General features: G+C 42.3%; 1 protein-coding gene across 3 annotated transcripts in view; it reads right to left on the bottom strand.

Annotated features, from left to right (window-relative positions):
- LOC119898078 (vacuolar protein sorting-associated protein 13B-like) overlaps positions 1 to 24,118 on the bottom strand; it is a 323,319-nt gene that overhangs the window by 86,921 nt on the left and 212,280 nt on the right. For all 3 annotated transcript variants that reach the window (XM_038712226.1, XM_038712228.1, XM_038712227.1), the window contains 3 exons: positions 8,565 to 8,906; positions 7,367 to 7,781; positions 4,978 to 5,115 (listed from right to left, as the gene is read on the bottom strand). In XM_038712226.1, coding sequence (XP_038568154.1) covers positions 4,978 to 5,115; positions 7,367 to 7,781; positions 8,565 to 8,906 — 895 coding nt within the window. The remainder of the gene's footprint in view (positions 1 to 4,977; positions 5,116 to 7,366; positions 7,782 to 8,564; positions 8,907 to 24,118) is intronic.

Raw genomic sequence — 24,118 nt, 5'->3', positions numbered from 1 at the left:
ATTTCCCTACATTTGGCTGTTTCTCTGGAGATGATATGGGAGTGTATGCAAGACAGCCTTTATAATGATGTTCCATGTGGTTTCACTATCCAGGCAAAAAAGGCATAAAACAAGGAATCTAAAACCTCACAACAGGGGTAAAAAAGGGGAAAAAAAATACTATATATATATTTACAAGCCATGACAGACTTATAAGTTTTACAGACTAAGCTGCAAAATCCTATATTCATGGATGAAGATGTCACACAGCACTATGATAAATATTTCTCTCAACCACATATACACTGCCGCACTTCTTTAACACTATAAATTGAAGAACTGAGAATACCTGGAAGTACAAATGGCAATCTTATTTCATGCTGCTTTCAAATGTGCCTGTTATGCTTTAGGAGCGCAGAACTGGAGAGATATTTTTTTTAAAAAGGAAGGAAATATCAGTTATTGAAATAAATGTGGTGGCACTTTCATCGCCAAGCAGGGGGATCCAAACGAGGGCTTTTCCAGAAGTGGCATTCTCGCACATAAGAGGTTTTTATTGGGAACACCTTGGCTTCAGCTATAAGACTAACGGCTATTTTAAGCTGGAGACTGTCAGAGGAAGGCCTGTGCAAGGAGCAAGCATCAAGCCAAAAGGTGGAGAGGTGGTGTTAGTGTTTGCATACCTTTAAAGAACAGGACTTAATATGAACAGGCTGGGGGAAAACATAGACTGGCCCTTCTCAGGTGTCAGCCTCTATTAGCGCTGGAGAAAGTGGGAGATCAAGGACTGACAGAGGCACATACACATATATATAGATCTGCAAAGTGGTGGGGGAGATCAAATATGCTTATTACCCAGGTTACTGTGCTTTTTTGGCGAGGTCATGCGTGACGCCGTCCCGACTTTGAACCTGGTGTTGGGTGTATGTGTGTCTACAACCACCACGAACAATGTTTCATTCTGACCTCGCCTTTCATTTCTCTAGCTGCCTTTTATGCTCGACTCTTAGAAAAGAAAAGGCCTGTGTCAGACACAGGTGGCAATGTGTCCAATTACACAGGGTTCGTATGTGACCGGTATGTGTGTATGTCTGTGTTTGTAAGATCCAATCATTTTTAAGGCATATCTGTAGAATCCCACTGTCACAAAAAAAAGAGCCTTATACCAAGTAAGGCCAGTGACATACGCCTTAGATGCCATCTGACTTGAATTAGAGTGGTTCTGGACGGTTCGGAGGGGCACAGGCTTGTATACAGTAACTGACAACATTTCTAAGAACTCATAGCTTGACGGGAACCAGGGACATGGGAGAGTAATGGTTCCAATTTGTTCTAGCTAATCTATCACCTGTTGCTGCTCTCGTCTCCAAGTGGTAGCAGTTACATCTCTGGACTCGCTCACTGACCCTCTCAAAGACTGGAACTGAGTAGGAAAGATGAGAAAGGCAGAGATGGAAAGTGTGTGTGTGTGTGTTTGCTGGTCAATCACTGAACCCTGCTCATGCTGAAAAAAAACAAACCCACCCCAGATTTTTGTACGTGTTTGCTGGTCAAGCCTGGAACGCTCTGAAAAATGTGGCTTCCTGTATGTGTCTACATTAGTACTGTTTATATGTGTGTGTGTGTGTGTGTGTGTGTGTGATGAGCGGCTGCTGAGTGAGGGTCAGTGCTGAAACACCATCCAGTTTACAGTACACATGTTACAAGTGTTTCCCACTCGGCATCCTTGGGAGTGCAGCTTTGATTGGTCTTGCAGAATAAATGCTGCTGAAATTGCGAGCATATTGCTGTAAACACACAGCAAGTCGTGGCCTCACGGAGGTCTGCTCTCCGTTTGCGCCTTGTTGAAATAAATCAAATGTGAATGACTGTCGAATCAAAGTAGAGCCGCCAGACATGATACGCACACATCGCAGCGCACACACACACACACACACACACACACTCTCTCTCTCTCTCTCTTTCACAGTGACAGACAAGACAGTTATAAAGGCTTGCAAGTGCAAATAAACCATCTGTGAACACACCAGTGGATAGATACATAAAATGCTGGATGCCCCTTTTCTTCCTAATCCTGTCTTCCTCAGTCATTCATTCATTCTTCCTTGCACTCTATATACAACATTCAGATGAGGTGAATGCAAACAATTTAACTTGACTGAGAAGAGGCCTCCAAGCGTATCTCACCAGGTCAACACATGTACTTAACCATCTTACTAATGATGCTGGTGCTTCAGTTTAGACTGAAGCTAAGACTGAATTAGTGTATTCCACAAAAGTCAGCAAGAGTGGACTGATTCTCCTGCTCTTTGTAATTTCTTCCTTTGCTCCCACATCCCTGAAGAGGATAATTACCTCCACCAGAGATTCATCTAACCAAACAACGCACAGTTGAAAATGTGTGTGTGACTGTGTGGGTGAAGGGGAACCAGTAGCATGTGTGGTCAATTCCAGATATTTCCAGCAGAGCCTGACCAGTTGCAATCTCACACTGAGCCTGGATCCTGTCTGAGTCATTTGGGAGGGTGTTGTTTGTATGTGTGTGTACGTAAGGAGAATGAATGTGAGTGATTATGATTGAAGTTATCCTACTGAGACAAGGATAGCTCTGCTCTTTACTAGTTCAAGGGAAATACCTGACTGTAAATGTTGACATCTGTGTTTCAACTAAACACTAGAATCAGATGTAACCACAGTATAATCTAATTATCTTTAGAGATATGACAGGCAGTAACCGGTTCAGTGACACATCCCGTTGTAAAATCAACACTGTTGGGATCATAGGGACCACACAAAGGTGAAGTTGTTCATTTGTGATCTTAACTGAACTTTTGCCATGCGAGTCAGTTTCCCAGGAACTACCTAGAGACCCAGCTGCAGCTTTGATTGGTCAATGACCTGTGACTTCAGACACCTTATTTAAAAAAAAGAAAAAGCGCAGCACAAGGTCTATTTCTTTTGCTTTTCCACTCTCTTCGTCTTGGCTCCCCTCCATATCTGGACGGACCCACCGACCACAGCAGCCTCCCAGCTTGGCCTGCTCAGACCGGACACCAAGAGGGACCTCTGATGTTCCAGCCGTGACACAAGGTCCTGCTTAAGACCCTGCACCCAGGTGAACAGACAGAGGGGCCGCACCCTGTCATCTGTATCACCACACAGCATACTGCAACTAACTAATTCTTCACCCCCTGGCTCCATCTACAACCGACCCGCCAGCTAACATCTAGCAACACCAAAGCAACTTTCTTTCCTTACGGACTGGTAACGTACTGGGCATTGCATAGCTTCACATAGCTTAATTGCAATGTTAACTTGGTTAAGCACAGGACTTTTTAGCTTTTGTAAAAGTACAATGATATGTTTTCCATTGAAGTTTTATTGTCATGATCATTCTTAACATGAGATTTTGTAACCACAAATTAGTTAAAGATGCTATGCTTCACACAGACACACAGTCTTTGCATGCTAGCTAACTTCTTATAACTTGGCACCGTTACATAAATACACACACTCGGGAAATAGGACCATCCGAGGAACATCTGAATGCACCGTGAGCTGCTGGTTGCAATTCGCCACCCTCACCACTAGATGTCAATAAAACCTACACATTGAATCTTTAATGGTCATTTTGTAATAGTTATTAATTTAATTGCTAACCAAAATTCTAAATAGATAGTTTAGTATATTTAATTAGACTGAATTAGGTAATTGGCTATCACTTTCTTTTATTTTATGAGTGGTGTCCCAAAGTGAATATAACTTAATTTATTAATTACTAAATAATAGTAATGATCATTATTATTACATTATTTAACATAAATCTTGATGCCATCTAAACCCTAATCCCCTTACAACACTCAAAATTTTGCAATTTCTAATAGATAAATAACCCAAGTGAAACTAAAGCTATTTCAATATTTTTATATATATTATTCTTTGAAAACAATAGCGCATCTACTGCTTCTCCTGTATACAGTGAATCCCCATCAGAAAGGAATTATATTTGCCATATGAGTTCAAAACCTGACCGACATTCTGATGTAATTCATGCTCGCTAATTTGACTGCTGGCGTCATCTGGAATGAGCAGAGGGGTAGATGGACATTGGTAGTGTGCGGCTGTACAGTGTGATTGCAGAGGTGTACAGAGAGCTGCATTGTGCTCTGTGGTGTGATTCCAGGTGGACAGAGAAGCTGAGGGCTTTCTGCTGACAGCAGGAAGAGATGCGTGTTGGGTGGGGAGGCTATACGCTTCCCCGAACCATCATTAATAACACCACAGTATCTGTTCATGATTGTATGCATGTGGAAGAAAGACTACATGTCAGTATGTCTGTAGTTGGATGTCGGTGTGTGTGTGTGTGTGTGTGTGTGTCTGTGTGTGTGTGTGTGTGTCTGCATCTGCAGCATCTGGCTTGGTGGGTTCAGGGAACTGAACTCTGAAGGATGTCCTGCGCCTACACACACTCTCTATGAAACCCTCATTGGGATAACAAGGTTGCACACAAAAGCCCACTCACCCTTTTATTCACTGCTGTTCTATTTGGGTATGATGTCAGCCACACCTTTAGGTCAACAACCTTTGCTTAAAGCTACTCATATGGATCTCATATCAGTCTAAAAATAAGCAACCAAACCCTGTAAAAGGCAGATCCACAGGAGCCTGACTTTACAAACACACACACACACAATATAATCCTCAAGAGCTTGGATGCTGCTGTTCAAAGTGAATAATATTAGCAATATCAGTGGCCTACTGTAGAAAACATCCGTAATGTCATTCAGACCATCATCATCTGATCACAGACAGCAGAAGTGTGTGTGTGTGCGTGCTCTTTCTGCTGAAATTGGATTAAATGTTAATGAATGCTTTAAGATAGTGAACAAGCATGTTATCTCTGAGGGACAGAAGTTATATGTGTTGAACAGTGCATTTGTGTGGGTGTGTGTGTGTGTGTGTGTGTGTGTGTGTATTTGCATCTAGTATGATCCCCACCTGGTCCGTTGAGAAAATCTTTGATCTGGAGGCAGAGCAGAGGCGGAGGGATGCCCGTTTTATTGTCTGCCTCTCCTGCTACTGTCTGCAGCCAAAACACATTGTAGTCCAGAGACTCTGGCAGAGCCTTTCCTGGGTCTGGACAAAAGATGAGGAGATTAAGAAAGACAAAGAAGAGGAGAAAGGGGGCAATGAAAAAGAAGAGAAGAGGACAGACAAAGAAATACATATTTAACATTAAGTTATTTGAAATTTACTAGTCTGTTAGACCTCCTTTGTGGTTATAATGCAGGGATGGCCAAACCTTTTTGATTGTGGGCCATATACAAAAAAATATAAGTCACAGGCAATAATCTGAAATTTTGGACATTCACTCACCATGCTGAGTCTTTTCGGTTCTACCATGTTTAACATAATTGAGGTAAATGTTTTCATCAACTAGTAATCCATCATTGTAGGTAGGGCTGACCCCAAATAGTCGAAGATCCGATGCTTCGATGGACGTTGCTTGATTCGACTGCTAATCTCACAGTGGAATCTTCCCAGTGGCGTTATGAAAGTAGGATCATACCATTTTGGCTACATGTGCGAACTCCATGTCTCATTTTACATAGAACTACTGGTTTTCTCCTAATAAGTTAACATACAGCCTATTATGATATAAATTTCAACATATAATGCTGTAAATAAAAATGTGAAAAGAAAGAAGCTTTTGATAATTTTTTTTTTTTTTTAAATGCGTGAATAAATCCAAAATTTTAACCCTAACCCTTAAGGTAGGGGGCGTCGGTGCACTTTAGCGTGTGTGTGTTTGTGTGGCAGTTGAGGAAGAGAGCTGTGCCTGTGTTGTGCCGAGTTGTCCGCACCTCGTGGGACGTTCGAATCATTTATCACCATTGATGAACAGCACAAAGAATATTATCTGTTTTTAAACAGGAATAGACCTTTGAGGAACCGTGGCTTGCATGTGCAATTGTTGGCCGCATGGAATGCACGCAAAACTCTGACCAGTGAATAGCAGACGAGCAGAAAGAAAAGAGTAAACAATAAGCCTCCGTTTAGCTGTAAATGTCCAGTGTAAGTTGCAGTGAGTAATGAACAGAGACTGTAGCTCTGCAGCTTCTCAAGATTAAAGCGTGTGTAACCCCACCCCAGCCGCACAAAAACACATGATTCGATAACCATATGATTCTATAAGAAAGACTTGACAATTCTGATTCGACTATATTAATCCTTAGTCGGGACAACCCTAATTGTAGGTCAAGTAGTTGTTCAAAAGGGCTGCGCCTCTAGTGTTCAAATAAAAGCCTTGATTCCATCGGGCACAGCTCTATAACGTTGCATCTGTTCCGTCCTCCACACAGCTTCCTACCGCACAGGGAGCATTTCAGCGGCAGAGCGTTTTGCTTGCCTGATTTTGCTGACTTGCTGACTGTGTTGATTTGGTCATTTGTCATTGATGCTGCCTTTATGGGTTAAATTGTTTCCTTTTTTTTGTCTGTTTTAATTGTGTTTATAGTTGAAATCCATCGGGAGTCCGCACAGGGTGTTTTATGTAGATAGATTCTCTATGCAGTTGTATGTGTCCGACTTCCTGCCTGACTTAATAAAGCTTCATTCAAAAATACACTAGGCGTTAGGGGTGTGCGATATTACGATATTAGATCGTGAACAATTAAAATGCTTCCACGATCTGCCTTTTCAAATAGATTGTTAGTATTGTGCTACAATGCACAATCTATCAATTTAGTTCTGTGGCTACACACGCAGTTGACAGCTGCTCTGTCAAAAATGCAAGTAAGCAGCCTCGCTGCGTCCTCAGCTGTCTACAAAGGCAACACTTTAACTGTTGGCCGTCATCAAATTAACTTTAAAGTTCCCTGTGTCCCCCGGCTGCTCTGCCTCAACTCTATGTGATTTATGGATAGCCTAGTGGTCTTAGCTAACTCAGTCCGCACTGGGAGCTTGGATCACCAGGGGAGTGTATCGTGTTTAACGTTACACCTCTAATCAAGCACTGGAGGTTTTCAGGCCAGGATAACGTCAACGAGCGGCGCCGGATTAGGCACCAGAACTGGAGCCAAGCGAGCGGGCAACGAAACGGCATTCCGCAGCCTCCCAGTAAACACGGCATGAATGAGACCAAACACAGAGAACAACAGGGAATATAGTTTCCCCCACCCCTACTAGGCGTGAGTTCTCCTAAGAGCAGAGCGGAGAGCCGCTTATAAAAAGTGCCAAGGTGCATCTGGTGGAATCACAAACATTGTCTAGAATGGCTGAGATCAGCCCTGACAGCGACATCTAGTGTTTAAACAAGGGCAAAAGGCCATTTCAAATCGGGGCAGTGGGCCACACTTTGCCATTCTCCTCTCCTGATCTCTCTTACCTAAGCACTTGTAGTCAGAAGCAACTCCTCTTAAGGCCACGTCAAAAACAGACAGCTCCATCCTCTGCTTGCGGTGGTGGCAGCTGAGCAGTGCAGAAGGTTGCATCACCTGGAGGTACAGGAGAGGTTCCAGCACCTGGTCCCCAGCCCCTCTTCTCCCTGGCTGCCTCACTATGGTCACACCCAGTGCTTGGCGAGCTGAGGAGCGGCTGGGAGTTGGCAAGCCGTCGAGGGAGAGCAGGCTTCCTCTTAACAGCGGGGAGGCTGGTTGGGAAGTGTTGCTGTTTAGGATGTCCTCAGCGGTCAGGCCAGCAAGGGAAACCTGCGCAGCTGGAGCAGGGTCTGGAGTTGGGGAGGCCGAGGCTGGAGGAGATTCAGTCAGGATCTCAGGCTGGTTGAGAGCACTTTTTCCAACCTGAAGTAGATGCATTCAGGTCATTTAGTACTGTGTCAAGCCTCATTTTACACAAAATTCACTAAAACTATTTGAGGCATTGATTCAATAAGATGCTTAAAAACATTACTTGGTCAATCATAACTCGCATGCAGTTTATACATTTACTTCTGATTTTATCCATATACATCGAATCACTGTTTGGAGGAACTGGCTGTTCACAATAACACGTTGTACCAAAGAAAATGGCATCTCAGTGTAGATGTGAGCAAACTGACATTTTCATTACCAGAAATCAAAACTTCACAGTTCTAAATGCCTGTGACAACTACAGTATGTGTTTGTTATTGTATTTTGGACAGTGTTGCGCTGGTGCCCAGAATTCTTTCACTTCCTTATCTGCTTAGAGTGTAAGGAGCAGTTTTTTAATACACATCATACATAAACATTCAAAGTCTTCAGTTAGCTAGATGGGCAGTGGCAGATTGAAGGGGACAGCATAGTGACTAACTGTACTATGAAAATCCATGTTAGAGTTTAAAACCCATCATTACATTGAATTAAATTTAGTTAGAGAAATTTGGCCTATTTGAAATGACTCATCAACAACATAAAGTCATTTTTAAGTTGATTTGAAAACTGTGTAATTGTAATATTTTGTACTCATACACCACTATAATCCTCACATAAATGACACAACCTGTTATTGTGTACGGTAAGAATAATTATACACACATAGACAACTGACAAATCCAGGAACTGACTCATGAGAGAGCGCTTCCATGTCACAGGCCTTTTGTTTACCTTATCCCCGGGCTCTTTTTTCTCTGGTGTGCTGGGGGTGTCCAACGAAGAGGGAAGGGCCTTCGGGGGACTGGAGCAAGCATAGGTCATGACAGACAGCCTACTAGCTGTGAGAAAAATGTCGAAAGGGATGAAGCTAAGGTTCTTGGTGATGGTGGATTTGTGGGAGGGCCTAGCAATGCAGTGGTGGCTGGCCCCACATTGCTGCTCTATTTGGACGATGCGAATGCGAGCACTGTCACTGCCAAAACCGCTGTCCTGCCCAGTCCCACTGTGACGTGATGAGGAGTCAACAGATGCCGCAGGGTCCCGACTGCCCCGCTTCTGCTCATATCGACGCACCTGTACACAGAAACAGTGAAAGGTAAGGCCGTGTTTACACTCATGGGCAGGAGAAAGTGGCTTCACTGTAATAAAGTGCTTTACTTTCCCTAACTTTATAGGTACTATAAAGAATAACTATAGATTTTTATGCTATTTGAGCAACAGTGGTTTTCAAGCACAATAATAACATCGAAAAAGAAGATAACACTTAGCAGCAGGAGATAATCTATCAGAGATTTTGATTCTAGGAAAAATGTGTAACTTGTACGTATTGTTTGTACTGTCCAGTTTTCTAAGTGGTGGCTAATGCAGTTTCCACACATCTGTTCTGTTTTCATTTCTGTTTTTTTCTTCTGATTTCTGTGATAGTTGAACAGTGAGATCATGATGCGAGATACACCCTTAAAAAAGGAGTTACTCAATGACCTAAATAAAAAAATCAACTATAAAAACCATCAATATCATCCCTAAATTGAATCACAAGTCCATACACGCACGCACACACTCACACTCTCTCTCTCTAAAGGGCAGCTGCTACCCGTGTAACTACACACCTCTACACATGTGCAACAGCTTGACAAATGTGATGAACATGAGAATTCAATTTGCATTAAAACAAACTGCTTTATCTCAAACCAAACCAAGATGCTGTGTTAGAACTGCATCAAATAAAAATGGATGAGACCTTTTTTTTGTTGCAAAGTTTGTTTCTTGTTTGGATCCTGACTTTACAAGAGGACACAAACCAAATAACTCGCTTGATTGAAACCATGGACAAATTGACCAAAGAAGGAGAGCATCATATAGCCACAGAGACATTAAAGGCATGCTCTGGGACTTTTTCTGTGGTTTTAAAATCATTCTGCACTTCTTTCAATATTGGAAATGCCTGTAAAAAAGGGCCTCAACCCTGCAAATCGAATTGTTTCGTGCAGTGACTGCGGTATTGTGTATGAAGCAGCCGAGATTTTATGCTTGGCTCCAACTAACGGATGTCAGGAGAGTTCCAGTTGTTGGGGCAATAAAAAAGCTTTCAGTGACAGATGATATAAATCAATGTGAGTAGGTTGTTGGGTTTCAAGCGACAATGAAAACAGGCATCTTCATTCTGCTACCAAAGCATGCCATCTACAAGACTATAAAGAAGCAGCAACTGGCTCCCATGCGACAGGAACAAGACAAACATGTAAAACTAAACGCTACCTACCAAATAATAAATTACTGTTTATATAGAACGGACATGTGTGGGTAAAAAAAGATGGAATAAACAGAATCGTTTCAAAATGTCCCAAGCACAAGGGAAATATTATGTAGATACTGAGCAAATACAATTCAAACCACCCCCACAAATATACAGGCATACAGAGACTGACAGAAAGACACAGGTGAATTTCTAAGAAAAGGGAAGGCAAAGAGGGCACCCGTAAACATGTAGGCTGTTTCAGTTTAAACAACCACTGCATCACATCAATTAGATACTCCGCTTGTCAGGTGCATCATGAAGAGGACTCAAGCCATCCATCCATGTAAATGGGTACAAAGTTGGGTTCAATTAGCTACCACTGTCTTTTGAGACATGATTATGATCCACTGAAAAATCGAGGACCGAATGGAGACCAAAGGTATGTCCCATCTTATTCCACCCTCTCCTGCTCCAACCTGCACATGGTTGCGATTACAGTATGTACTCTCAGCTTCCCCCCCTCCCCCCAACCGACTCCACGAGAATTTTAAATGTATATTATTGCTGTGGCGGAGATAGTGTTTCAAGACCTCCAGGCAAATACTAAACCCACTGGCAGCACATTAGACAGAATACTTGACTTATTAGATATTTCCTATTCTAAACAGTGTCATCAAAGGCTAAGAACAAGAGCCATATAAAACGCCGCGGCATGCCTGCCCGCCCGCCTGCCCGCCCGCCTGCCTGTTCTGTTCTGTTCTGTTCGTCCAGGCTCATGTGTGGGGCGGCTTCCATAGGATCGGCCCTGCCAGATCCCTCTCCTTTCCCTGGCCTAATGAGGACAGGATGTGTGCACTTCTTTTTTGTAGAAATGTAAGATTTTCCAAGCAATGGTGAGGGGAGAGAAGGCAGAAAAGGGCCTGGACCTGTCTCCATGTGTGTTGTGTTAAGCGGGTGAAACTTGCATTGAGGTAAGGAGGTATTTGAAAAGGTATTCAGCAAAGGCAAAATGTCCACTCCAAGAAGCGCCCCACGTTAGAAGGGACAAATAAGCTGCACAGCAGCTGGGAAAATGCAAGAGCCAGGAGAAACTGCCAGATACTCTTTATGCTTCTCTGTCCCTCTTCCCAAGCTTAGGCTGTACACATGCATTTACAATTACAGCAAATACCCCGTCTTCTCTTTAACCACCACTACTAACAGAGTGCCCCCTAAGCAAATTCTTGGTCTATATTTAGATGTGCTTACAAGTGGAATAACGGATAATAGGGAACACAATTGGGGGTGTAGAGGAAAAGAGACAATGAGAAAACATACCACAGTACACAGTTGATCATATAGTTTGAATCAATGCATGCAATCAGTGCATTCACAAACATGTATACATAAACACACATATGAAGTCAGTTGCTTTGCCAGGGTTTGATCTCAGCTATAGTTTTAAAGCACGTAAGTGGATTCCTTCATGTGTTTGTGGGCATAGTTATATTCCCACTGTACTTACTCACTGTAAAAGAGAACAGGTATACAGAAAAACATACAGAAAACATTAACCTATGGCTCTGTAGTCTATATGCTTTAACCTTTCGCCAATTTATTCATTGACAGAGGGCAATAAATTCAGAATACAAACATGCACTGTAGCTGCAGGCCTGGTCCCAGCTGAAATCCCCTTTTCCAACCATTACTTTCTATTATATTATATAATGGCTGCACTGAAGCGCTGTTTCCAGATCCCAATGCAATCTTTCTCTGGACTTAGTTGATCATGATCATGAATGTGCGACTATACACACATACCACCCCCCACCCCCCAACCCCCATCGGCCAATCATGAGGTCATCCTCTCAGAGTCTCTAGGCAGAACATTCTGGAAAATGGAGGATAATCCCAAAAGTGTTAAACCATGAGTCTCCCAAGTGCCAATCATATCAGAGTGCATCTGTACGACTTCTGACCCCCGGTTCTGTCAGCGTAACTCAGAACAGCTTGGCTAGAGGAAGGCTAATATGCGGAAGCAAATGTCACATCATCCAAATGCCACCCGTTTACAGTGTTGGCTGGCTAGTCGAATATGACAGCATAGCTTTTACATCTGAATACCACATATGCAGCTGATTGCTTCCAGATGAATGAGAAGTAGGTTGCAATTCAGGTTCAGAGATCAGGGAACATGAAAATCTGGATGTTTTAAGATGGTAGAGAAGTCCATGGTAGTCGACAGGAAAGAATATAATAAATAAAGTCAAAGTAACTATAGGTGACTATTATTCCTTTCAGAAGGGTCCATTTAACAGCCACATATTCTGTGTCTGAAGCCAAATTATATAATAAAAGCTTCCAGGGTGCCCAAGCTTACTACATTTTAAGGATGACACAAAATAAGATTTTTTAAACCCACTACTAGCCTGTATGTTTTAAGACATACTGTATGAATCAACTGCATGACAAATTATAAAATACCACTAAAAGCACATGACAGAAACACAGTGTGGTTATGACAGCAGGAATCGATACTGAATAGTTAAATGTCTGTTAGAGAATAGGTTGGCTGAGTGACATCACTGGGAAGTGACAACAGTGCTAATTGTCATTGAGGCAGCGGAATAAAAAGAAGTTTAACATTAGTATTGAGTGAAATAGGTCAGCAACTTGACATTGTTAGAGAATTACGAAGTTGTTCAAAGTAAACTTGACGTATGAGGACAGAGGTGTTACAGACGTCCAGAAACACTACAACTATATCATGTTTTCTTCCACAACTGCACATGTATTGTGTTTCCATTTCTGGCTGTTACTTCCTCAGGTTTTCGAATCATGGTAAAATATATGCTTGTTTATTAACTTTAACAGATATGACAGTTACTGTGGAGAGAAAACAAGCTGCAATTAGTAGCATTTTTTGAACTAAATGAAACCAGTGGCAGGCGGTTGCAGTAGTCATAGTAGTCAGGTGAGGTCAGCTTGGGAACGGAGCTGCTTTTCATGTTTATAATGATGAAAAATTGGTTAATGTTTATCACAGTTTTCCCATGTTCCCTTGTAACTCCAGTAGAATTCCCATTGAAAAACATGGAAGTCATATTATTAAATCTTTTTGACAGAACTATTCAGTTGAGCTACTTACTTGCTGGGCGCCTGCATGGAAATTAACTTCTGTATCTCGACTCCATCAGAGTTTACAGGTTAGGATCCTGCTGTGCTACCCACTATTGTTTACCAGAACCATAAAGCTGATAACAGGCCTCTGTGCTTTTGTGCTGATTGAGGAAAACCTCAATGCAAAAATACCTCATCTTAATCAAAAATAATAACAATAATACTTAAACAAATACCACAAAGGCCGCAATTCATTCTCTCATTTTCTTGAGGAAAACAGAGGGGGGAAGACATTTATAATATGAAGTCACCGCTCTTTGTACGCCATAACAGCGTTCACAAAGCAAAAAAGGGCATCAAAGGCAGTCATTTAATACATTCAACTTTGTTTCAAAAACAAAGGCAACCTGCTATGCACTTCAACTGAACCACAACAAAGAAGCAATGGAAGGTCGCGACCCCGGAGCTTGCAAATGGATGGCGAGCGCTTCAGAGTGACTGTCAACTGTATTTCAAACACAGTGTACTCCAAAGCTCTGGGCGCAGAGTGGGGCCATTTTAACAAGCTCCCTCCACCCAGTAATGCTGGTGGGTGGGTTCACTCCTCCAGGGTTTAACAGCATGTTTCTCAAAGGACCATGAGAAATAATGTCCTTTCCGTTCTCCCTTCAGTCCAGGCCCCGAAGCATCTTTCCTTAATTCCTCAATCTGTGCTTTGGACAGAGTTAGAGAAATAACAATGAGAGAATATTTTGCTTATCATGTCAGACACCCTCTTGTTCCCCAGATGCCACGTACACGACATACAGGGGGGAAAGGAAACATCCGTGGGACAGTAATAATTTATGCATGTTGACATTCCTAAAGCACTGGGTCAGTTGGACCACTTTCTAGCCGGAAAGACCTACTGGAGTAGAAGTGAAGAAAGGCGAGGAGTGAGTATGACATGGATGGTCTAAATAGAGGAATGCCTGTGAAACACCTAACTGAAAAAATAAAGGAAAGATGAACAGATGAGAAAACACGAACATACTGATGATGTTCTTCTGTTTTCAGCTGCTTTACAGCTTGGAAAAGCCCTGGCTCTAAAACAAAGATGCAAAATGATAATGGCTGGAGAATGAAAAGAAAAATTGTGAAAGAGTGAGTTAATGTGGTCCATCTGGGGAACTACAGTATGCTGCTCAACAAAAACCTGGCTCTGGGAGATGTGGCGGTGAACTTCAAAACCGGTTCTCTCCTACCCATACATACAACATTAGTTTGCTTACAAATATTTTGCACCAAATAGAATATGGATTTGCTGTTGCTTTGTAAAGCAGAGCTGGACACAGAGCTCTGACATTCAGCAGGCAGCAGTGTTGCGCTCAACACGTTGAGCTTCAGACCGAGGCCTTCCCTGTATAACTCCAAGCTTTCAGAGGAGCACGCCAAACCCACCATGCCCCGCTCGTAAGCTTTGGCAATCAAGAATGATTTAAAAGGTCTGACAGACACCACCCTCAAAGCTCAACAGGAGACTTATTGCTTCAGTTATCGTCAACAGATCCACCAATCTAAACCAAAACCCTGATTCAGGTCCACCAATCAAATCCAATGCTTGGGTTAGGGGTGACTGTGAGGACACGCAGGAATTACCCCATATCTCTACAATAACACTGGCTGTTAGTATAAGCAGGTTGAGATGTAGTTGCATTAGTCAGTGAAGGAAGTGTTCAAAAATGCCAGAAAACATTTTCTAGATTAACACCACAAGCGTGTTAGTGAAAACAAACAAGGGGAAAAGAGGCTCAACCGTCATGATGTAAGTATTCAGAAATGATACACAGACTTTCTCTGCTCATCCGACATAATCTCTTGGCTGGAACAGGATGCTGCTGAATGGACCAAAGGCTTCCATCATGAATGATAAACAAGATATCAGCCATATGGTAAACAAAATGGGGACGGTAAAGACGCTGGCAATTTATGATAAGGACTAAAGCTAAATGAAGAACTTGGCAGAACAAATGTGGCTAATAAATGGATGAACATGTACATGTAATACAAAAACATCTACTGTAAGTAACTATTTGTCTTAGAACCCCACACAACTGCAACCAGACACCTAACATTTTATTTGGTAATAGATTAAATTAAGGCAAAAGCCAAATGTGGAAAAGGGTGTGATCAGAAGACACACAACCACAAAGGTGAACGTGAATGAAAGCACCCCTGGGGCATGTCTTAATTGCTGTGATCCTGTCCTCCATAGAAGCATAGAGTCATCATCAGACTTTCTTTTGTCCTCTCTTCTTTCTTGGCATGGGAATGAAGTAGAGGACAACTGGCTCTCATTAGCTGCCACTGTCCCTATTTAGTTTTGAGATTTATTTGGAGGCAATATTCAGATCTAATATTCAGGTTCCAGTGTTTACACATGCCAAGAGTCCCTGAATGAGGTGGGTTTAATGGGGACAGTGGCGTCTCAAAGTTGTGGGTAAGCTACTGTGAGAAATCCTGCATGTGAGTGCAATGCATGTTTGCGGTATGTTTCATTTGCATTTGCAATTTGACTATTAATTGTGTCTTTGGTCCTGTAAGGTCACTGACTCAATGTAACTGTTCTTTCATTTCATCACTGTTTAGTGGGTAAAGCAAAGTGTGGCAATGCGCCCCATTTCACAGGCACGCACATAGCGAAAACACATCCTCAGTACAACAGACAGCCACACAGCAGAGTAATCATCAGGTTTCAGCCTGGCCCTCAAGATCACTCATCCAAGCTTTCAACTTAACATCATTAGCTTTGGCATTATGTTTTCAAAAAACAAACAACAAAAGAGACTTCAAACTGCATTGTCTTCAGTATGGACTCGGTGGTTCACGAAAGCAGACGTCTGAGACTTCAAAAAGCAGTGGAGATGCCTTTCATTAGGTCATAAAGTGTTCTTCTGTAGCGCCTCCCTGCGCTGCCTGGCGGCCATGTCTGTATTCTCTGCTTTAGTAACAAGGTCATGGGCAAACAGCAACAGCAGGGAAAACAACAGCGACATGAGGTGAGATGAGGCCGTTTGGAGCGGGACAAGGTGGGAGGTGTAGGCTTGGGGGTGGGGGGCAGATGAGCCCCAGGTGGTCTGCTGAGGACTGTGAACGATGCTGCTGTGATCAGCCCACACCCTGGGGAGCCAGCACACAAACACTCGCTAGCACACAACAGCCTGTATATACATTCAGAAACAAGCACTCACAACTGCGCATATGTGCACACAAACGAACATGCACAATGTAAGATTGCATACAAATTCAAAGAGAAGCGTGAAGACAAGAACAGTCCTGGCTCGCTGTCTATTTACAGAGCTGAAATTAGAAGAGGAGGATTGAAGTAATCTTCCTTTAATTTCTCTCTGGATGTGCTCCCAGGGCTGAGTGAGACAAAGGCTCTGATGTGCAGTATGTAAGGTTCTCAAAGGAGAATGATGCAAGACCCCCTGTCCCCTCATCTGTGTTAGCGAGAAGGGCCTCGATAAGGGGGATAGAGTGGACAAGGCTAGAGGACACATCAGTACAAGAAAAGATAAAAGTTAAACTACAGAAGAAAAAGCTAAGCTGACTGAAAAAAACAACCTGCAGATTTGAGAAAACTAAAAGAGAAGAAAATCTTCAGGTGTTTAAGACAATCACTTGGTTGCACTGGTGGGATTCAGAAGTAAAATTTAACATGGGTGGAACACCTGCTATCCCTTAAACTGCAAAACTAATTTATTACACACATGAGTCTTTTCTGTTCTGGCAATTCAAAATGCTGCAACTCAAATGAAGACATTATCAAGAACTGATTTTAGTTAGTGGACTATTCCAAGTGTTGGAATATGTGAGGTGCATCTGATGATTCATCATCTGACCCACTGGAGCAGCTCCAAACAGACAAACTGAAACAGGTGAGGTATAAAATCAAGCCCACCTCTTGATTATCCAAACCATCTGAGTTATGTTTTTGAGTTGGGTCTCAAGTAGCTATATGGCACCTATCTGTGCATATCGATCATTGCCTAGACATCATTTGGGTTTACATGCCCCTATCAGGTTTCAGGGCCAGTAATAAGCCTCAAGTACAAAGACATCAATCATTTTGCACTTGAGGTATACATGGAATAATGTTTGGTTCTTCGAACATGCACTTGAAATCTTAAGCAAACACCCACTTAAGAAACAGATTTAACAGTTAGGGATACAACTAATGACTAATTTCCATTATTAACTTATGTCTCTTTAAATAACTGATCAATTGTTTGTTCTATGAACTGTGTATAATAGTGAAAAATTATCATCCCCATTTTCCAAAGCCATAAAAAAGTCCATGTTTTGCTCTACCATCAGTTAAAACAACTCAATTTATTATGATAAGAGAGACATTGCAGCCAATATTCACATTTGAGAACTTTGAAAAAAAAAAATTGTGATGAATTTGTTGTAAAATTGCTCAATCAACTAATCACTTGAGAACTATATGAAATAATGGGCGGCTCTGACTGAGACTGAATCCGGGGACTCACATTATTTACTATGTTACCCCTATGTGACCTGGATAACACAGTAACAGAGAGATATGGAAAAAAGAAAATGTGCCTGCACCAATGGAAAATCCTACAAAAGCCTGCAATGATGTGTGAATTTTGTTTTAGGGTAAATATTTAGTTTAATGCGAGCAGTCCAAGAGGAACTCAGTAGTTCTCCAGTAAACCACAGGGCTTGAAAAATCACAGTGAGGAAGAAGCAGATACCGTACATTTATATAGTCAATGCAAACATTTACATCTACATACATGTATGTACGCACATGCAACTCCTCACGAAGGCCCCCCCCCAACACTTTTAATACACCATCCAAGTTACAGAGAGAACCCAATACTCTCCATCACCTGTTTTTCTAGGTGGAATCTTGCTTATACAGGTGTAGAGGGGAAAAAAATCTGTTTCCTCTTTTCACCTCTTCAGACAAAAATTCTGGTCTTTTTCACTGAACAAAGTCTACTCTGGTGTGTGTACATATGTGTCTGTACTAGTTGGCCTGGTGTGCCCCGCTTTTACTAGTCCCATGGGTGTGTGACCCCGTTTCCCTCGCAGGCAGAAAGAGAGGGCACTCCTGACTCCTCCTCACCTGAGTCGACACCCGATCCCAGGGTTCACTGTGGGGGCCCCTCTGCCTCTCCTCAAAGGCATCGTTTGTTTCCAGGCTCTAATAAAATTCCACCCTTCATGATTTTATCTGGAGTTTTCACGCCAATTTTGCCAAAGCCGATTGAGGAGAGAGCAAATTCAGCTGCTACTGATCTCAAATAGATTGAGTTTCCAAGGGTCCAAATTAAGAATGTGCCACAGTTATGTTTTAAGAAGAAGGTTGGTTGTGGTGCTGGGGCTGAACAGGGAAGGTGAGTTGTTATGACTGGCTGTCAATTAGCAGTTGATTCACACAGGAGGGTCAGTGAGACATGAACAGAAAAGGGGAAAAAAGATACGGTTTCATAACAAAAGAAGGGCAGCGAGATGAACACTGGCTATGAAAATATGTATGTTTAAGATAAGCTGAGACAACGACGCTTACTTAACAGATGTAAGGCAGCCAAAATGGAAAAGGAGATGGCTGTGCAGGGAGCCTTATTTATTATTACTCTCAGCAGCAACAGGGCGAAGGAAAAGAGTACTAAGCGGGATGGGAAGAGGTCAGGGTGAAAGGGATCTGGCACACTGAGAGGGTTAAAAACCAGGTTGATTGGTTAAGAGCGGACCTCTCAAGAACATCAGCTCCCACATTTACATACAAATACTTTGGACAGAGCCACGAATCAAAGCACAGACCGGATTCAGACTCTTTTTCTCACTGTGTCATGTCTCATCTCCATGGATAGGGAGGACCCTTACTCCTTGTTCCCTCTTGCATTCTCTGTCTCTGGTCTTCCTCTCTCAAGCTGTCACCACTCTCTTGCTACTCATCTCCTCTATTTCTTTTCCATGCCTGGGATTTTCACTCTCATCTGATGTCTCCCTATTTCTGTTGGCCAGCAGAGCACATAAAAGCTCCTCTGACACCTCACTGTCCTGGAAAGATCGGAGGTCGAGGGGAAAACTTCAGTTCTCAAAGCTCAACAGCTACGAGACAATATGAAACACTCATCACAAAGAGGAACGGTCTTGGAAATGGTTTACTTTAAACATACACAGACAAGGATCCAAGCCCCAGGTCGCTCACTGAGCCAAGCTTGTCAACAACACCATGGCTTAGATAAACCATCTTATTCGCTTTTGACATTCAGGTAATATTCCTACATGAATGAGAGCTAAATTGTTATACAAGGGGGCAGAATAGGTCACCAAGCTTCCATTCTCCCACAGTGTGACATTTAGTAGTATTTGGAGGGAAGCCTGAGGTGCAGAAAGATCTTCATTTGTTTCACGGGTTTTTATTATTATTTATATTTTATTTATTTGCAAGCAAAATAGTTAGTTTGGGGACATTTGAGGTCTCTTTACTGACTATTGATTGATACGTTACAAGATGACCTTTTTATCAAAAGACAAACAAAACGTTGAAAAGATTTGATTCTTCATTTGCTTCTCCAACTTTAAAATCTATGAAACAACAATACTAAAAAAAAACTTTACTGTCCAAATGTATTTAACCATAGATGAGTGTGGTTGTGTGGACGGTGTGCACAAAAAGCACATGCATCAGTAAAACACTGCCTCTTCCCCACCAATAACCTAAAACTGCTGTCCAAACCCACTGACAAACCAGCTACCGACCAGCGTGTCCGTGCCTACTGTAAATTCACTTCTCACAGCTGTTCATCTTGGCTGGCGATCTACCCTGCTCTCTATAGTGCTGCATTAGTCTAGCTTTAGGTGTTTAAAACTACGCAGATGTAATTGTGCAGCAATATTATAATCTACAGCCTGTCAAATTCTATCTGTCTCCAGAGGAGGAACCCTCTCCCCTGTCAGCCAGCTAGCTACTTAACTAGCCAGCTCTGGAAGGACTAACACTTTTCCAACCAGGAGCCGTGGCAGTCCCAAGGGGGAGAAAGAGATGAATGAGGGAAGACCAAGAGCATATGGGAAAGAGGGGCAAGTGATTAAAAGGGGGAATGAAAGAAGAGTTGGATGAAGGCTAAAAGATGCAGCAGACTGAGAATTAAGACAAAGTAGATGGTAGATAGAGATGCATATAGCCTCTCAATGTAAACTGATTTGATAAGTGATACAAAAAGGAAGAAAAGAAAAGAAAAGGGGGGAGAGGAAGAATAGACATAAGGCAGGTGGTTGAGAGGTTTTTCCCGATTTGTTTGCTAAAAATTGTAATTCAGCAGTTCCTGTGAGGTCTGATACCTTGTCTTGAATCTGAGTAATGCCTTATTGTGTTTTGAGTGCACTGGCATCAGTGTGTGTGTGTGTATGTGTGTGGGTGCCCGTGTGCACGCATGAGTATTGGAAGAAGTCTAAAGCCCTGTTTCCCATGCGTGTAATCATCCCAGGATGAGGTGGAGGATGAAGCTGAGCGGGACTTCCCCTGCACCAGAGGGTATTTTCCTCTCACACTGTGGTACAAGCACATGGCTGACCCAGGCTGTCTCTGTATGTGTGTGTCAGAGAGAGAGAGAGAGAGAGAGAGAGAGAGAGAGAGAGAGAGAGACTAACATGGGGCGCAATTAAAAAAAAAATCTCTATTCTTGCTCTTTACAGTTTGGTGGGGCGTTTCTAAAATATTTTGGGAGCTTGTCATTGTGGCAACTACATGACAGCCAGACAGTGATGCCAACAATGAGAGGTTGCACTGTAAATCTACAAGGCATGGATGGCATTGAGGAGGCATTGAAGAGAATGGCATGGTGTGTGTAGAGGAAGTAGTGGTGGTTAACAGAGAGGAAAGACTGAAACTAGATGCTGCTGGGAAGATGAAAGATTTGAACACTTTCACACGAAGTCATTAACTTCTCTGTCGCTGTTTATGAAGAACAAATAACGTCATAGCAGAGCTGACACACATACAAACAAACATTCACAGGTCAGCTGTTCAGTCATAAAGCAGCATTACAGTGCTGGCTCCCAAACACAAGGCTGCAGGCAGTTACCACGCAGAGAACGTGGGGACCATGTGTATGCAAGTGTGTGCACACGTGTGTGTGTGTGTGTGTGTGTGTGAGGTTATACACTTCTGTGTTGCTGGGTGACAGTGGCGATGACAGAGCAATGAGATAAGTCCTAGAAGCCGCTCTATCATCTATTCATAGCTCCCTGACTGTGGGACCTCCTGCTGCTGAAAGCTGCCTGAAATCAACCCAGCCTCACTTTATCATCATTAACATTGACCAAAAAAAACACAGAGATGAAGTCAAACTGTGACGGACCATAGCTAATGCTGAGATAAACATCCTAATAATGCAGTGACTTAAAGAGCAACAAATCTGCTTATGAGACGCTCAGAAATCATGTTGAATTTGCTTTGCATCTCAATCATGATTTAAGTGGAAACCGGTATGGAAACTGTGGACAACTGGCTGCAATTTATAATGACACAGAATGTAACAGATTATAAGAAAATAACAATCTAGGGCAACATCTGTATGTACGTATGCATGGAAGAGTTATAATAAATGTGAGTATGTGGACAGATTTTCTCAAAGCACAGCTCAGTGACCAAAAATGACTGAAATCACACACAAGGCTCGCACACACTGCCCACGCGCCTGGCTCGCCTCACCACTGCCAGGGAACCCAAAAGCCCCTACAAAACAAATTCATTAACCCAGACAATAAAACACAGCTGTGAGGGGCGATGGGAACTGTTTGAAATCAGTGCCCGGGATTGAGGAGAATCTGTTCAAGGCAAACAGCGTGTTCTCAAAATGTCTAGGGGAGGAAAAAAAAGTTACAAAAAAACCCATTATATGTAGAGGAAAGGATTTGGAAATAAGAACGAGTGAGCAAAGAGCAGTGTTTAATTTAAACTCTTGCTGGGGACAGTGCTGACTGTGAGAACGGAGATTCTTTATTGAAGCACAACAACAAAAACAATTCCCCTGCACCAGATGCTTGAGATCCAGGACCTGTTTTTAATTGAATCCTTTGAACAGGTTGTATAAAGGAAGTACAAACAAAACTGTCAAATACTATAAATATCATCACGGAAGTTGGGTTTGAATAAAAAAAAAAAAAAAAAAAAAAAAAAAAAAAAAGACAGATACATGCTCCAAATCCAGATTCTGATATTGTGGAAACTGGCAATGGAAATACATCTGCAGTTTATGATTATTATTTGTAAGACGTTAGTAGGGGGTGGACAGGCATCTGTTTTATTCTATCCAGTTAGTCTATTCTAACTTTAAAAGCCTTTACCTGTTCCAATTCATACTCCAAACAATGTCAGTGTACATACTACTGATACTATTTGATGGTGGTGTGTCTAATGTGTTAGCAGGGGGTAGACGGGCTGCTGGCAGAGGAGACTGTGAGGGAAAAGAAGCAGCCTTCAGGAGCTGAGGTCTAAGCATGGAATCACACAATGCTGTAGTTAAACGCACCACTAGAGGGCTCTGCAGCTTGTAGAATGAGCTTCTGTAGACCGGAACACACCAGACCCAACCATGTCTTAGTCATACCAAACTCCCTTCTGCAGGGTCTGGGCCAAGCAGCCGGACAGATGCGGCCGCCAAAAGACTTACGACACTGAGATACATGGAGGTACAAATAGTTTTACAGAATGTCCAAAAAGTCAAAGCCAGACCACATTTATTGAGACCAACCTCCATGCTCTGCAGCTGCACAGAGGTGAAGACACACACGGACTGACCTCAGTGTTAATGATACTGTTACACTCCATAATGGCACTACAATAAAACCCTATGAGTAAAGAACATGGTATAATGCACCTGAAATGAATATGGTATAATAAAACGAAAAAGTGAAACACTTCCCAACAACTGTGACCAAAATGCGAATATTAAATGAAAACAGAGGTATTTTCCCAAGCATATATTCTTTATTTCTCAATAGTGGATGGATGATCATTATATTACATCACTCTGGACCTATGGGTCATTTCAATTTCACTTAATCCATCTGAAGGCACCAATAACACAGCGGTTAGATGTGAATTACTGAACCAAAAGTTGACCGTTCTTGTCCCTGGCAAAACCGGGAAACATGGCTAGGGAAAAGAACCTAACACTTAGCAGCTACTGTCACAGTGCCCTTGAGCAATACCCGTAATCCCCAGCTTCTCCGGCTGGAGCTGCACAAGCGCGAATGACCAGAAAACTAAAACCATAAAGCAAGGTTTTGTGTATTTGTGGAACTGCATGTATGTGAAGCTAGTAGTTGCTGGAACAGTTGGAAAAGATTTACTTTGCCTTGAGAAATAATGGTAAAAAAAACTTAAACACATTTTCTAATTTTTAAACCGTTGCCAAAGGACCTCCCAGAATAGCTGCTTGCTGAACTTTCTCATCCTGCCTTGAACCTGTATGAACCCTCTGCAGCCGTTAGCTGCCCCTCAACAGAATCAAGCCATGAATCATTACAAGTCAGGGGTGAGGGCTCCGAGATCGCCCAAATCAAAACCAGATGCAAAGCAGGCACCTCCTTAGGACTAACTGAATAAATAACTAAATAAATGAAGAAATAAAGAATCAGCAAGCCACATACTATGTCGTTTTTTACGATGTTTGGTAGCTTTCAGGTAACAGTCGAAAAACAAGGTACTGTTTGTATTGTCTAGATTAGTTACTACAGCACTGTCAAGCCCCTCCATAGTGGTAAGAGAAACAAAGTCTGATCAGTGTACTTAAATCCCTTTAATGAATTTTAAATATTTTTTCTTGGAAGCCAACCAGATGGCTTTACAGAAGCCTTTACGGGATCTGAGTCATCTGACACAGTCACTGCACGTCAGTACACACATCCTCCTGTAAAG

This window comes from Micropterus salmoides, unplaced genomic scaffold, assembly GCF_014851395.1.
Source record: "Micropterus salmoides isolate LMB-PRFRI ecotype aquatic unplaced genomic scaffold, ASM1485139v1 Ms_hic_scaffold_11, whole genome shotgun sequence".
NCBI classification, from domain to species: domain Eukaryota; kingdom Metazoa; phylum Chordata; class Actinopteri; order Centrarchiformes; family Centrarchidae; genus Micropterus; species Micropterus salmoides.
This window is presented reverse-complemented; position numbering and strand designations above follow the sequence as displayed.